At 44.8% G+C, this 16,070-nt stretch overlaps 1 protein-coding gene across 2 annotated transcripts in view; it reads left to right on the top strand.

Annotated features, from left to right (window-relative positions):
- Positions 1 to 14,125, top strand: part of LOC132391031 (kelch-like protein 24) — a 68,286-nt gene extending 54,161 nt beyond the window's left edge. For both annotated transcript variants that reach the window (XM_059963671.1, XM_059963669.1), the window contains exons 5-7: positions 6,045 to 6,233; positions 9,116 to 9,304; positions 10,970 to 14,125. In XM_059963671.1, coding sequence (XP_059819654.1) covers positions 6,045 to 6,233; positions 9,116 to 9,304; positions 10,970 to 11,158 — 567 coding nt within the window. In that variant the 3' untranslated portion in view covers positions 11,159 to 14,125. The remainder of the gene's footprint in view (positions 1 to 6,044; positions 6,234 to 9,115; positions 9,305 to 10,969) is intronic.
- Positions 14,126 to 16,070: the final 1,945 nt, after the last annotated feature.

Raw genomic sequence — 16,070 nt, 5'->3', positions numbered from 1 at the left:
CACTCCATCTCTGCATCAAAGAAGCATCCATCCCGTTAGTTAGGTGGACTGTGGCCAGTTTGTATCGCGGTTCGATTTACCCACCCCTGATTTTTCGCAGTCTTCTTCATGGAGTTCCCGAGTTTTCACAATCCTCATCATGGAATTCCTCTCAGTTTTTATAATCTTCATAATGGAATTTCCATTTAAAATATCAGAGCATCAAGACCCCCCACCCAACCCTGCCCCTCCTGGTCATTCTCTCTCTGCCCCCTCCCCCATCGGGCAGAAGATGCAGACGTTTGAGGACACGTACCACCAGCTCAAGGAGACTTTTTATTTTTCATAGAGCACTATAGTACAGAAATAGGCCCTTCATTCCATCTACTCTATGCCAAACTATTATGTTGCTGACTCACATTGACCTGTACCTGGACCATAACCCTTCAATAGACCTGTCCAAACTTAAACGTTCCAATTGAAATGGCATCCACCACTTCTGCTGGCTCCTCATTCCTCATTTGCATCACCCTCTGACTGAAGCTATCCCGCAGGTTCCCCTTAAATATTTTACTTTTCACCCTTAACCCATGACCTCTGGTTCTAGTCTCACCCAACGTCAGTGGAAAAAGCCTGCTTGCTTTTACCCTGTCTTTATCATTCGTAATTTTGTATACCCGTATCAAATCTCCCCTCATTCTCCTTCAGCTGTCATGAGGTCTTGTATAAATTGCAGTCAGCTTTTTTTTAATCGTGCTCGCGTTGCGACCTGGTGTGGAAACCCCCATGCCCAGGAATGGAAAGGTCTACAGAAAGTGGCGGATACAGTCCAGTCCAGCACAGGCAAAGCCCTTCCTACCATTGAGCACATCTGCAGGGAGCACTGCCACAGTAAAGCAAGGCCCCACCACTATCCAGGTCATGCTCTCTTCTCACTGCTACCACCAGGCAGGAGCTTTAGGTCTGACACTACGAGGTTTGGAAAGAGTTACTATGCTACAAGCATTTTGCTTCCAAACTAGTGTGGATAACTTCATTTTTTTCAACTCTGACCTTATTCCACAACCAGCATGCTCTACAACTCGTCTCGGCATTATTTTTTATATTGTATTTTGTACAATTTGACATATCCTACATGTTGGTTGTTTGGCAGTCTTTATAGTTTTACTTAAATTCTTCTGTATTTCTTTATTTTCCTGTAAATTACTGCAAGGAAGTGAACCTCCGGGTTGTACATGATGACAAGTACTTTAATTGTAAACTTACTTTGACTTTGACACAGACTTTATTAGATACACCTGTACACCTGCTCGCTAATGCAAGTATCTAATCAGCCAATCATGTGGCAGCAACTCAATGCACAAAAGCATGCCGACATGGTCAAGACATTCTGCTGTTGTTCAGACCAAATATCAGAATGAGGAAGAAATGTGATCTAAGTGACTTTGACAGTGGGACAGTCATTGGTGGCAGACGGGGTGGTTTAAGTATAAACTGTTGATCTCCTGGGATTTTCATGCATAATGGTCCCTAAAATTTAAAAGCAAAGGAAAAAAACATCTGTGAGTGACAGTTCTGTGGGTGAAAACACCTTGTTAATGAGAGAGGTCAGAGGAGAATGGCTAGACTGGGTCAAGCTGACAGGAAAGTGACAGTAACTGAAATAACCACACGTCACAGTAGTGGTGTGCAGAAGAGCATCTCAGCACTCACAACATGTTGAACTGTTGAAGTGGATGGGCTACAGCAGCAGCAGAAGCGTCCATCTTATCATCCAGGGGGTACCAAATAAAGTGGCCAGTGAGAGTGCATGTGAGTTATGTGAGATGTTTAAGGTCACGGAATGATAGAAACTGAAGGGATCAGCTTCAAACAAAGAGCATCAAGCTGAAATCAGAAACAATCTGCTGGGAGAACTTTGCAGGTCGAGCAGCATCTGTACAGGAATTTTGGGGGGGGGGGCAGAAGTGATTGTTTTGTTTGGCTTATTATTGTCCGATGTACCAAAATGCAGTAAAAAGCTCACCTTGAATGCTGTTCAAACGGGTTAAATTGTTACATGGTGCATTGAGGTAGAATAAGGTAAAATAATAACAGTCCAGATAAAAGATAAAAGATAAAGTGCAAGATCGTTAACAAGGTAGATTATGAGGGTCAAGAGTCCATCTCATTGTACAAGAGTCTGATAACAGTGAGATAGGAGTGGTCCTTGACCTGTTTTCAGGCTTTTGTATTTTTCGCCTGAAGGGAGGGTATAGAGGAGAGAATGTCTGCGATGGGCAGGCTGCTTTACTGAAGTCGCGAGAAGTAAAGAGGGGAGGCTGGTTTCCATAGTGTGCTGAGGTATGTCCACAACTCTCTGTGGTTTCTTGTGGTTACGTGCTATGCCAAGCCGTTATGAATCCAAACAGAATGCTTTCTATGGTGCATCAATTAAAAATTGGCGAGAGTAATGGGGACATGCTGAATTTCTGTAGCTTCCTGAGGACATCAAAAGTTGGCGACCTTTGTCAACCTTTCAGGTTGAGACCTGGTTCAGGCACTGTGTGTCCCGATGAAGGGTCTCGGCCTGACGCATTGACGGCTTATTCCCCTCCACAGATGCTGTCTGAGCTGCATTCCAGCATCAGCATTCTCTTGCTTCTTAAAAGTTGGAACCTGCTTGCCTATGGGTAACACCGAGGAGTTCTTGGTGTATAGGCAGTGAAGGTTTGGAAATCCCGCAGAAGTCAAAGGTCACTTGTAGCTTTCACTGATCGATTTTGTTTGCTGTTTGTCAGTTGGTAGTGATTTGGAGACAGAGCAGGACATAATTACTTAGTGATACAGTATGGAATAGGCCTCGCCTGGCCCAGCAACCCCTGCTTTAACCCTAGCTTAATCACAGGACAGTTTACATTGATCAATTAGTCTACTAACCAGTATGTCTTTGGACTGTGGGAGGAAACCAGAGGAACTGGAGAAATCCCGCACATTCCACGAGGAGAATGTACAGACTTAATTGAACTCTGAACTCTGTCTCAAACTGTAATAGTGCCATGCTACCACGGTGCCCCAGTACATCTGGGCTCACAGCAAACTATCAGTTTACCCTCAAAAACAAGTTTTCAAATAGTGGGGGTGGCAAGGCATACGATTGAAACTACAGCAATTTCTCCCTATAAGAGCAGGGTAAATTATCTGAGAGAAAATGCAGTGAATAGGGACCTGTCACGTGGAAAAGGTGTGCATAGACTCAATCACATTGACTTGGAATCACAGAGTTACACAACATCCACAGGAGGTGCTGCCTCAAGAAAGTGAAATCTATCACCAGGTGTCCCCGTCATCTGGGTCGTGCCCTAATCTCGCTGCTACCATCAGGCAGGAAGTACAGAAGCCTAAAGTCCCATAAAACCAGCTTCCAGAACAGCTACTTCCCTTCAAGCATTCTGTTCCTGAACCTTTACAACCTTTACAACCTGTACAACCTTTCTCAGAAATGGAACATACACCTTGGGTATGTATGCCCATGGCAATTAATTTCGAGTGATGAAACGAAACAGAACATATACAGGCCCTTCGGCCCAATGAGCCCTTGAACCCTTCGTGCTCACCCAGTTCCAGTTTCCTGCATTCAGCCCATATTTCTCGAAGACCTCCCCTCCATGTACCATTCCAAGTGCTCTTTAAATAATGGTATTGTAGTTACCTCCACCACTTATTCTGGCCGTTCGTTCCATATACTCAGCACCCTCTTGGTGACAAAGTTGCTCCTGAGGTCCTTTCGAAATCTTTCCCCTCTGACGCCAAGCCAGTGTCCCTGAGTTTTAGTCTCCCCCAGCTGAGGAAAAAGATGGTTATTTGTCTACATTGTGTGTGCTTCTCATCATTTTAAACTTCTCTGTCAGTTTTATATTCCTACATCCTAAGGAATAAAGGCCTTGCCGGGCCAGCCTCTCCCGATAACTCAGGTGCTGTTATCCTGGTAAAATCTTCATAAATCTTTTCTGCACTCTTTCCAGTTAATCACATCCTTCCAATGACACGTGTTGGGGCACCACGGTACAATGGTGGTTAATGTGGTCCTTTAACAGCTCAGAACATCGGAGTCTGGAGTTCAGTTCCGGTGTCCTCTGTAAGAAAGTTTGTATGTTTTTTCCCATGTGCATGTAGGTTTCCTCCGGGTGCTCCAGTTTCCTCCCACAGTTCACGTAAGTACCAGTTAGTAGGTTAATTGGTCATTATAAATTGTCCTATAATTAGGCTATGGTTATGCGATGTCTGACGCCAGGCAGACAATCTCTGAAGAGCATTGATTATGGCTGGGGTCACCTGTTTTGTAAAGACGCTACTCAGGAGGAGCCAATGGCAAACCACCTGTGTGGAAAAATTTCCCAAGAACAATCAAGGTCATGGAAAGACCATGATCGCCTACATCACATGACGAAAAGGCACATAACAAATGAACAAACTAGGCGAGTGTTAGATAGGTGGGTTGCTGGGCTGGAAGGGCCTGTTCCGTGATGTATCACTAAACAAACAAATAAATAGGTAAACAAGGTGTCTAAAACTATTTGCGATTCTGCAAGTATGGCCTCCCAACACCTCTACTTGGTGCCCTCCCTGAAGAAGGCCACTTTCTTCAAGCTGATAATTGGCAACAATGACTTCTTCTTCAGCCCTTTGCTTTTTCCACCTATCACCTCCCGGCTCCTCGGTTCATCACCCCTTCCCCCTCACCTGTTCTCGCCAGCTGGTACTCCTTCCCTCCCCCCAGCATTCCCTCTAATTTCTTCACAGCGGTGCGAACCAACCGTTGCACTGAGCAGGAAATTTTTACTCAGCCTGAAAACTGCTCGGCACTTTAAACGCACTTTTTGTAACATGCATACCATGAATATTTAGAATGAAAATCGAAAAATAAGATGCTCCTGATTTTAATTGAAGGTAATAGTGGAATAGAGTGCCTCAAAGAAAATCATTCGTGTTTTGTAACTTTTTCTAGCTGCGTCCAGTTCCAGCTGGGTGGAAACAAAGGCTACGTGCACGGGAGCATTTCAGTTACTGCCGCACAGCTTAGAAGAACCAGTGCCCCCTCCCGCCCCCACCTTACTCTGGCTTCTGTCCCCTTACTTTGCACTTCTGATTTCTGTCAGCCTGAAAAGTCAACTGCTCATTCCCCTCAAAGATGCTGCCCGACCTGCTGAGTTCTTCCTGCTTTTTGCGTGTGCTGCTCTGGATTTCCAGCGTCTGCAGAATCTCCTTGTTTGTATTGCTGACAATTGTGGTCGACAGGGAAGGTTAAGATTAAATACGTTGTACCTTCCCAGAGATTAATCTGCAAGTTTTTGGCTCCGTGTCCTAGAAGAGGGAGGAAAGTGGCGTCTGAGCCTGAAGCACTGTCCCAGGAAAGCTGTATCCTTCATTGAGGACCCCCACCATTCAGCCCATGCTGTCTTCTCTCTGCTACCAACAGGAAGGAGGTACTGAAGCCTTAGGTTCCACACCACCAGGTTCAGGAGTAGTTATTAGCCTTCAGCTATCAGGCTCCTAAACCAGAGGGGATGACTTCCCGCACACCAATACTAAACTCCCAACCATTGAGCCAATCTACATGAAACACTGTTACAGGAAAGCAGCGTCCATCATCAGGGTCCCCCACCACCCAGACCATGCTTTTTTGTTGTTGCTGCCATCAGGAAGAAGGTACAGGAGCCTCAGGACTCTCACCACCAGGTTCAGGAGCAGTTCAACCATCAGATTCTTGAACTAAAGGGGATTAGTCCGCTCGACTTCACTTGCCCCATCACTGAACTGTTCCCACAACCAGTGGACTCACTTTCAAAGACTGTTCATCTCAGGTTCTTGCTATTTATTGCTTATTTATTTATTATTAATATTTCTTCTTTTATATTTGCACAGATTTTTGTCTTCTGCATTCTGGTTGAACTCCCTAGTTGGGTGGTCTTTCACTGATTCTGTTACGGTTATAATTCTATAGATTTATTGAGTATGTCCACTAGAAAATGAATCCCACGGTGACGTGTATACGTTGAACTTTGCCTGTCTCTCTAACTCTGCAGATCTATGCTGTGGGTGGTTTTAATGGATTCAGCAGGATGTCCAGTGTCGAATGCTACAACGCTACGTTGAACTGTTGGAAATACCGGGCTTCTTTACTGGAAGCTGTCAGCTCAGCGGCAGTAACCGCCTGTTTAAACAAGGTCCACGTCATTGGCGGAGCGCTCACTGATAAACTGAATTCCAACAAGGTAAGACACAAGCCTTCACTTCAAAGTCCAGTATGCTCCTTCTATGATCTCGGTATGGATACAATTCTGGGAGGGACCAATGAGGAAGAGGCTCAAGCTAAGAATCGAGTGTGTTTTACCCCTCATCCTTCCCTCTTCTTCCATTCCCCACCATGACTTCCCACTTACGACTTCTCTTCTCCTCACCCTCCTATCACCTGGTGCCATTCCTCCTTCCCTTTTTCCCGTGGTCCACTCTCCTCTCCTGTCAGATTTCTTCTTCTCCAGCCCTTTAACCTTTTCCACCTATCACCTCCCAGCTTCTCACTTCATCCCCTCTACCCCCAACCTCTTGGCTTCAGCTCTGGCCTTCCAGCTTAAGCAACACACACAAATGCTGGAGGAACTGAGCAGGCCAGGCAGCATCTACGGAGAAGAGAAAACAGTCGACTTTTCGGGATGAGTACCGATGGTGTTGACCATTTATTCTTATCCATAGATGCTGCCTGACCTGCTGCATTTTGTATATGTTGCTCGGATTTCCCACATCTGCAGATGTTCTCTTGTTTGTGGTTTGATCTTCCAGCTTGTACTCCTTCCCCTCCCCTCCCAGCTAGTTCTGTGTCTTCCTTTCCATTCCTGATGAAGGGTCTTAGCCTGAAATGTAGACTGTTTATTCCTGTTCATAGAGGCTGCATGACCTGCTGAGTTCCTCCAGCAATTTCCTGCAGTCATGTCCTCTGGTCCTCAACTCCTCCTCTACAGGAAACATCCTCTCCACATCCACTCTTGTCTAAGCCTTTCAATATTGATGGCCCAGAGCCATCAAATGCCCGACATACATTAACCCTTTCATTCCTGGGATAATTCTCTTGAACTTTCTCTGGATCCTCTCTAATGCCAGCATATCTTTTCTTACACAAGGGGCCTAAAACCGTTTGCAATACTCCAACTACAGTCTGACCCATGCCTTATAAAGCCTCATCATTACATCTTTGCTGTAATATTTCCAATCCTCTGAAAGTGAACACTAACATTGGATTTGCCTTCCTTACCATTGAACTGAATCCCCTAAATCCAACGTCTCACTACCCACATACTATTCTCCTAGCTCCAATGCTGGTACTCCTCGAGCCCTCTTGTTTCATTGTGCTTCCTGTTCCCCCACCTTGCATTGTGTCAGTCCTATGCGGATTTAACATTCTAAATGGACATTCTGACTTTCAACTTGTAATGTTCAAATCGTCAGCCATCAAGTAATGCAGTACGGAGACAGACCTTTAAAGCCAACTAGTCTGTTCTGACCCTGCTTGTTCTGGTTGTCCGTCTTCAGCCAACAACCCTCCCTGCCCCTCCCTTTCGTAAATCTGTTCCAAATGCCTCTGAAGTGGTACAGTTGTACCTGCCTCAACCACTTACAGACACCCTCTGTGTAACGATGTTACCTCTCGGGTTTCTTTCAAACCTCTCCCTTCTCATCTCATACCTGCGTCCTCTTGTTTTGGACTCGCCAGCACTGGGGAAAAGACAGTCGTGTTAGTTGGGTAAAGATTAGCTTTATTTGTCGCCTGTACATAGAAACATGTAAATGTACCATGAAACGTGTCTTTTTGGATCGTGAATCTGCTGAGGGCAGCCCACCAGCATAGCATGCCCGCATCTTACCAACCCTAACCCGTACGCCTTCGGAAATGGAAGCACTGGGAGGGAACCCATGTGGTCACAGGGAGAATGTACAAACTCCAGAAAGACATAGATAGGAATTGAACCCTGATCGTACAGCTGGTACTGTGAAATATTACACTGACCGGTACGCCACCATTCCACTCTTAAACTCCGCAGCCTGCGATGGCCGGGAATTAAACGTGGGACAACAAACTGGAAAGGAGTCATGCTTACCACTATATCATTATCATCCCTCCACACCGTGATGAATCCTGCCATTATCCCTGTGCCCTCCCTTCAAATTCAACCTTCGGAAGTGAATGACTTCACCCTTTTCTGATTGAGCTCTGTCCGCCACTCTCAGCCCAGCTCTGCATCCTCTCGTTGTAACCTACGACAACCTTCTACACCATCCAAAACTCCACCAACCTCCATATCATCTACAGACTTACTAACCCACCCTTCCACTTCCTCATCCAAGTTATTTGTGAAAATGACAAAGAGCAGAGGTCTCAGAACAGATCGCCGTGGAGCACCATTAGTCAGCAAGCTCCAGGGAGAAAACTCTCCATGAGGGCATAGAAATCGGAGCAGAATTGGGCCACTTGGCCCACAAGTTTGCTTCACTACTCCATCATGGCTGAGTTGTTATCCCTCTCAACACCATCCGCCTGCCTTCGCCCTGTAACGTTTGACTTATCAAAAACCTCTGCTTTAAATATACCCAGTGACTTGATCTCTTCAGCCTTTTGTGGCAATGAATTTCACTGATTCTCCACCCTCTGGCCAAAGAAATTCTTCCTCATCTCTGTTCTAAAAGGACGTCTTTCTATTCGGAGGCTGTGCCCTCTGGTCTTAGACTCCCCCCCCCCCCCCCACTAAAAGAAAACATACCATACACGCTATAGATGAACCATAAGGTTAATCTTTAATCTTTAAATCAGGCAATGGATTCATGGACTCCCCAGCCTCTGGTTATAGCAATCATCTCTTTATCTCTGTTCTAAATGGGCTCCCTCTATTCTGAGGTGTGTCCTCTGGTCCCAGACTCCCTCATTATAGGAACCACCCCTTACACATCCACTCTATATCTATTACCACCCCTTGCCTTCTGTGGGCAAGCCATTTCGTATCCACACCTTCTGAATGCTATGCCTGTTGACTACCTTGAGGATCCTTATCAAATCCAGATACACCATACATTCCTTTTGAACGTATTCCATGTGTTCCTTTCGTAGGTACAAAGCTACGACCCCCTGAAGGACGAATGGACCTTTACGACATCTACTCCCTTTGCTCAAAGGTGCATCAATGCAGTGAGCCTGAATGATTCATTCTACGTTATGGGAGGGCTGATGGACTCGGTGTACAAGTACGACCCAAAGCAGGACATCTGGACAGTGCTGACCGATGTTCCGGGACCTCTGGTAAGTTCACCAAGACTGATCAAACCAATTTAGAGGTAAATAGAACAGTTAGCACAATACAGGCCCATCGGCCCATGACGTTGTCTCCACCTTTTAACCAATTATAAGGGGTGGAGATGCCTCTCTGCCAAAGTATGTATAAGGTGCTCTTTCCCTCTGCTAGCCTGCAGATCATCATTAGGCAAGGTGTAGTACCTAATTAGCACTCAGTTAGGGTCAAACGAAGCCCTGGGAGCAGGTGGTGGATGGTCGTATGAGCAGATGGTGCAGATCACAAGTCCTGGTTATGCGACCACTGATGCCAGGCAGACAATCTCTGGAGAGTATTGATAATGACTGGGGTCACCTATCTTGTAAAGACACTGCCCAGAAGAAGGCAATGGCAAACCACTTCTATAGAAAAATCTGCCAAGAACAAACATGGTCCTGGAAAAACCATGACTGCCTATGTCATACAACACAGCACATAACAAATAAACAAATATCAATCTAACCCTTCCCTCGTGTATAGCTCTCCATTTTACTTCCATCCATAACGTGTTTTGTGATAAGCAGGAGGGAACAAAGAAGTGGGAAGTGTTCAAAGTAAATTTATTATCAAAGTTCAGTTATGACTCCATATGCTACCCTGAGATTCATGTTCTCGTGAGCATTCACAGTAAATAGAAAGCAACACAATAGCATCAATGAAAAACTGTACGCAAAGATGGACAAACAACCAATGTTCAAAAGGTAACAAAATGTGCAAATATAAAAAAGATAAAAGACATAGTAATAACAGTAAATAAATAAACAATAAATATTGAGAACATGGGTTGTAGGGTCCTTGAAAGTGAGTCCATAGGTTGCGGAATCAGTTCAGTGTTGGGGTGAATGAGGTTATCCACGCTGGTTCAGGAGCCTGATGGTTGAGGGGTAATAACTGTTCCTGAACCAGGTGGTGTGGGTCCTGAGGCTCCTGTACCTCCTGCCCAGTGGCAGCGGTGAGAAGGGAGCATGGCCTGGATGGTGGGGTTCCTTGATACTGGATGCTGCTTTCTTGCAAGAGTGCCCCTTGTAGATGTGCTCAATGGTGGGGAGGGATTTTCCTGCAATGGTTTGTGCCATATCCACTACTTTTTGTAGGCTTTTTTGTTTGTATTTGCACAGTAATTGTCCTTTACTGTGCAAATACAAGCAATCTCTCCAATCACGTCTTCTCTCCTCATCTCTCCCTGGCAAAAGCTGCGAAACTCTCCCTCCGGATTCACAGGACAGAGCAACAATCTCTGACAGGCTAACATGCATACCACAGCCCTGTTATCTCCAGCCATAACCCAAACTTTGCTGCTACAGAGAAACCGTTACCTCAGCAGTGAACATTACAGAGAAGCCATTACAACGCGTTACACACACTGGTCATTAGTTCCTCCTGTTAGATGCAGTCTTTCATTGATTCTTGAATTTACTGTATATGCCCACAGGGAAATGAAACTTGGGGTTCTGTACAGCGATGTACTGTTGACTGGTAAAAAATGTTCTTTAAACTTCACTTTTCTGTTCAAGGGCATTGGTGTTTCCATACCAGGCCATGACGCAACCAGTCAGTATATTCTCCTGTGACGGCGTGGGAAGGTTGGGTGACAATAGATAAAAAAATTGATCTCTTCTTTCTGTGGTACACAGGAGAACAGTGGACTGACGGTCTGCGGTGGCATGATCTATGTCCTGGGAGGGAAGGATGCTTTGGCAGAAGGCACGGACCGAGTTCTCTGCATCGACCCCGTCTCGGGCAAGATGAGTCATTTGTCCAACATGCCACGCTGCATCAGCTATCACGGATGTGTCACCATCCACCAGCGTGTGAGGCAATGAAGGACTCGTCTTCTGCACGCAGGCTTTCTGAGGACACGCCCAACACTGGCTGTCAGATGAGATGCCAGATAAGATCCTTTCCCTAACCTGTTACAAGCCAGCCTGTCAGAAGGGTTATTTTGTCACAAGATGGAGAATGCACTGTTCCCATGAGTAACTTGCTATTTCCTCTTCTCCTAATCCATCCTGAGGGGCCCTGACTGTAGAAAATTCCCTGTCTAACAAGTCCAAGCTCACTACTCCCTCTTGCACTGTCATTGAACACTGACTCCAGCTAACAGATCTCTAAATGGTTCAACTTAATATCAGAGAATGTATACAGTATACAACCTGAAATTCTAACTCTTCTCAGGCATCCACGAAACAAGAAACCCCAAAGAATAAATGACAGTAACATCAGAACCCCAAAGCCCTGCCCCGCTGACACACAACCAGCAGCAGCAGAAAATTGGCCCTCCCCCCATTTGCACCACATCTCCAATTCTCTTGGAGTTTAGAAAATGTAGGCACGAATGTATCCAAGAATGGGATGTCCACTGGATTTGATGTTCAACATCTCTCAGCTCCCTGAGAGAAATCCATTTCTTCAGGGAAGTCCCCCACCCCCCTGATCTGTGTGCAAAACACTGAGAATGGCACTTCCAAACCTGGTCAGTGGCGTTCTGGGCTTGGGAGAGGCTGTTGGTAGTTACTGCATCGGTCGTACACATTTCCGGCACCGTGCACTGGCGGAGAAGGAGTGAACATTTAAGGCGATGGGTGAGTGGGACCCAGAATGAAATGCTTCTTCAAGCATGGGCACACTGTCTTCTGTACCTCCACGTGCACCTGCTCGGCTGACAGGAGATTCATGAGGTGTACTCATTCCTCAACAATGCCCCAGTAACCATAACATGCCCATCTGCTGTGCCTTAACAAATCTGGAATGTTACATCATATTCTACATTCACCCGTTCAGTTTCCATCACTGGGGGTGATGTGTTCTCACTGTGACCAACTGACCATTATCACCCAAAGCACTTAAAGGTAAAGGTTCTTAAAGGGAAAGTGTTATACCTCACTAGCATAGAATGTTTCAGGAGTATCTTCTGCTTATACTCAAAACTGTGAAATGTCTTCAACTATTGTTAACCTTGATTTAATACCTGCCTGCTCATTAATCCTGGAATGTGAAGTTATTTTTTATTGTGAATATTGGCTCTGTGTGCTAGAACTTGCTTAATGCTCTTCCCCTACTGATGAAGGGTGTCAGCCCGAAACATCAACTGTTTATTCTTTTCCATGGACGCTGCCTGACCTGCTGAGTTCCTCCAGCACTTTCTGTGTGTTGCCTAACTAACACTCTCTCAGCTTTAGCCAGAGGGTAGTGAGTTTATGGAATTCATTGCCATGAACAGTAATGGAGGCCAAGTCAATGAGGACATTTAAAACAGAGGCTCAAAGTAAATTTATTATCGAAGTATGTATGTGTCACTATATATTACCCTGAGATTCATTTTCTTGTGGGCAATTACAGTAAATACAAGAAACACAGTAGAATCACTGAAAGACTGTACCCAGCAGGCCAGAGAAGCAACCAGAGTGCAAAAGACAACAAACTACAAATACTAAGATAGATAGATAGATAATCAAACAAACAAACAAATAAATAAGCAAGTAAGCAATGACTATTGAACATAAGATGAAGAATCCTTGAAAGTGAGTGCATGGGTTGTGGGGACAGATTAGTATTGCGCTGAGTGAAGTTTAGTGAAGCCATCCCTTTTACTGCAAGAGCTTGATGCTTGAGGGATAATAACTGTTCCTGGACCTGGTGGTGTAGGTCCTGAGGTTCCTGTACCTTCCTTAATGAGAACATCAGATAGTGAGTCCATAGGCTGCAGGAACAGTTCAGTGATGGGACGAGTGTAATTTATCCCCTCTGGTTCAAGAGCCTGATGGTTGAGAGGTGACTAACATGCAAAAAGACCAACAAATTCTACGAGTATTGATAGGTATGTAAGTGCAAGAGATGCTGCAGATGTTGGAAATCCAGAGTAACACATGCAAAGTGCTGGAGGAACTTAGCAGTCAGGCAGCATCTATGGAAAAGAATAAAAAGTTGATGTTTTTGGCTGAGAGAGTGTAAGGAGTTACGGAGAGAAGACTGGAGGATAGAGTTGAGAAGGATAATAAATTAGCCGTGATGGAATGGCAGAGCAGACTCACTGGGTTGAAAGGCCTAGTCCTGCTCCTATATCTTATGATTATCTTCATTCCACATTAGTCTAGGTGAGAGGTCAGTCGAGCTCACAGGGGTTTCCATCCTGGGGTCCACTGACCCCTTGCTTAATGGCATTAGTCCATGGTGTCAAAAATGTTGGGAACCCCTGGCCTAGCAAGATTGATCCTTTCTCAGCCTTCAGCTAGACCACAAATAATGAATGAATCAAAGTCTTTCACCAACATGTTCTATTTCTTACTCTCTTATCCCAACTAAAATACATTAACCTGTTTTCCCTCTGATTGGATAGACAGAGATTGTGGTTAAACAGCAAGGGTTGTAGAAATGTTCCCCAGCTCCGTGTTTCAGCTCCAGGCTCTGAGCTGCAACTTTGGACTCCAAGTCAGAGAAATGAAAACACCAGCTTGCTTAACCGACCCTCATAAGACAAGCTCTCTAATCCAGGCAGCATCTTGGTAAATGTCCTCTGCACTCTCTCTAAATTTCCACATCCTTCAGTTGATGTTTCTGGGAAAGCATTTGCAGAGAGGGACTTGAACCCACAACCTTCTGGATCATACCCAGCTGTCTAACCCACTGAGCCAAGACACTGAGCCTTATTTTCTTTGATGTTGTTGATAGTAGAGTTAGAATTAAGCAATGTCTTTGTTAATTGTGTTATTGTTGTGAGCTTTCTGTTGTAATATTTAAGCAATGTAGTTCATATAATCTGTTAATTAATGTATATTCAGGGCCAAATAAAACTTTTCTATGTTTAGCACTGTCCTCTTTACAATGGCTCTGGATGAAATTAGTTCACCAAGAAAGAACTTAAATTCCTCTGAAGTCTATGATAGACATACAGAATGATGAAGATTATAGACAGGGAAGATTCAAGCAGGTGTTTCCCCACCAAGGTTGGCTGAGACGAGAACTGGAGCTCAAGGGTTAAGGGTGAAATACAAAATGTTTAAGGGGAACCTGAGGGGGAACTTCTTCACTCAGAGTAGTGAGAGTGTGGAAGAGGTATATGCAGATTTCAGTACTTAGGAAAAGCTTGGATGGGAGGGGTATGGAGGGCTATGTCTGGGTGCAGGTCAATGGGACTAGGCAGAATAATAATTCAGAACAGACTAGATGTGCCAAAGAGCCTACTTCTGTTCTGTAGTGCTCTACACTCAGTGGCCACATTATTAGGTACACCTATACATCTGCTCATTAAAGCAAATATCTAATCAGCCAATCACGTGGTAACAACTCAATGCATAAAAGCATGCAGACACAGTCAAGAGGGTCAGACCAAATATCAGAATTGGGAAGAAATGTGATCAAGGTTTCTTTGACTGTAGAATGATTGTTGGTGTCAGACAGGGTGGTTTGAGTATCTCAGGACCTGCTGACCTGCGATTTTCATGCACAACAATTTCTAGAGTTTACAGAGAATGGTGTGAAAAACAAAAAAAAAACATACATCCAGTGACTGTTAGCTCTGCGGGTGAAAATACCTTGTTAATGAGAGAGTTCAGAGGAGAATGGTTAGACTGATTCAAGCAAGTCAAATAACCCTGTGTTGCAACAATGGTGTTCAGAAGGGACATCTCTGAACACAAAATATGTCAATCCTTGAAGCGGATGTGCTACAGGAGCAGAAGACCACAAACATGCACTCAGTGGCCATTTTGTTATAGGTACCTCCCTGCAGGAGCCACGCAACGTATTAGTCTGAGTTCATAAAGAGGTAGATTGGGGTCCAGAGAGGATTGGGTCTGGCACTGGAGTTTGGAGAGAACAAACTCTGTGGGTGGGATTCCTTGCCACAGAATGTCCTCAAAGAGCAGATGGTGCCTGAGATACGAGTGATAATGTATATTACCGCACAAATGGAAATGAATAGATTGTTCTAGCTATCTGGAAACAGGTCAAGTACAATTGTACTCGGATTTAGACCCCACAGAACAGCACAGGTACAGGCCCTTTGGCCCGTTGAGTCTGAACATGTTGCCAAGATAAAGTAATCCCGTCTGCCTCCAGCTGTCCATATCCCTCCTTTCCCTGCATATTCATATTGCCTATCGAAGGGCCTCTTTAATGCCTCCATCACCACCCATGGCAGCTAATTCCAGCCAACTTCTATGTCTGAAAAACAACTTGCCCCACACATCTTTTTTGAACCCACCCTCTCTCATCTTAAAAGCATGCCCTCTGGTACTAGACATCATGAGCCTTGGGTAAAAGATACAGGCTATCGACCCCTCTCATCATCTTAGAAAAATTCTATCAAGTCTCCCTGCAGCCTCCATCACCCCAGGGAAAACCATCCAAGTTTGTCCAAACACTCCAGACAGCCAATACTCTCTAATCCAGGCAGCATCCTGGTGAACCTCTTCTGTAATAAAGGAAACGGGAGAGACTGGTCAAACCCTCATTGAGCTGGGACCCCAAACTTTCCCCAGACCTCTTAATAACTTTGGTTAATTCCTGATATCCTAACAACCCCACCAACCACAGACATTCCTTCTTCACCCCTGTCCCATCTACCAGAAGATACAAAAGCCTGAAATCACATACCACATAAAAGACAAAAAGATGTTAGTTAAAAGCAAGGTTAAATGAATAGGTTTTGAGCTGGCATTTAAAAGCTCCCTTGTAGCTTTAGGTATTGAGTTCCACAGTTTAGGAACGTAATTCAAAAAAAATCTGAGCTGCCAA

This window comes from Hypanus sabinus, chromosome 3, assembly GCF_030144855.1.
Source record: "Hypanus sabinus isolate sHypSab1 chromosome 3, sHypSab1.hap1, whole genome shotgun sequence".
Classification (NCBI taxonomy): Eukaryota; Metazoa; Chordata; class Chondrichthyes; order Myliobatiformes; family Dasyatidae; genus Hypanus; species Hypanus sabinus.
This window is presented reverse-complemented; position numbering and strand designations above follow the sequence as displayed.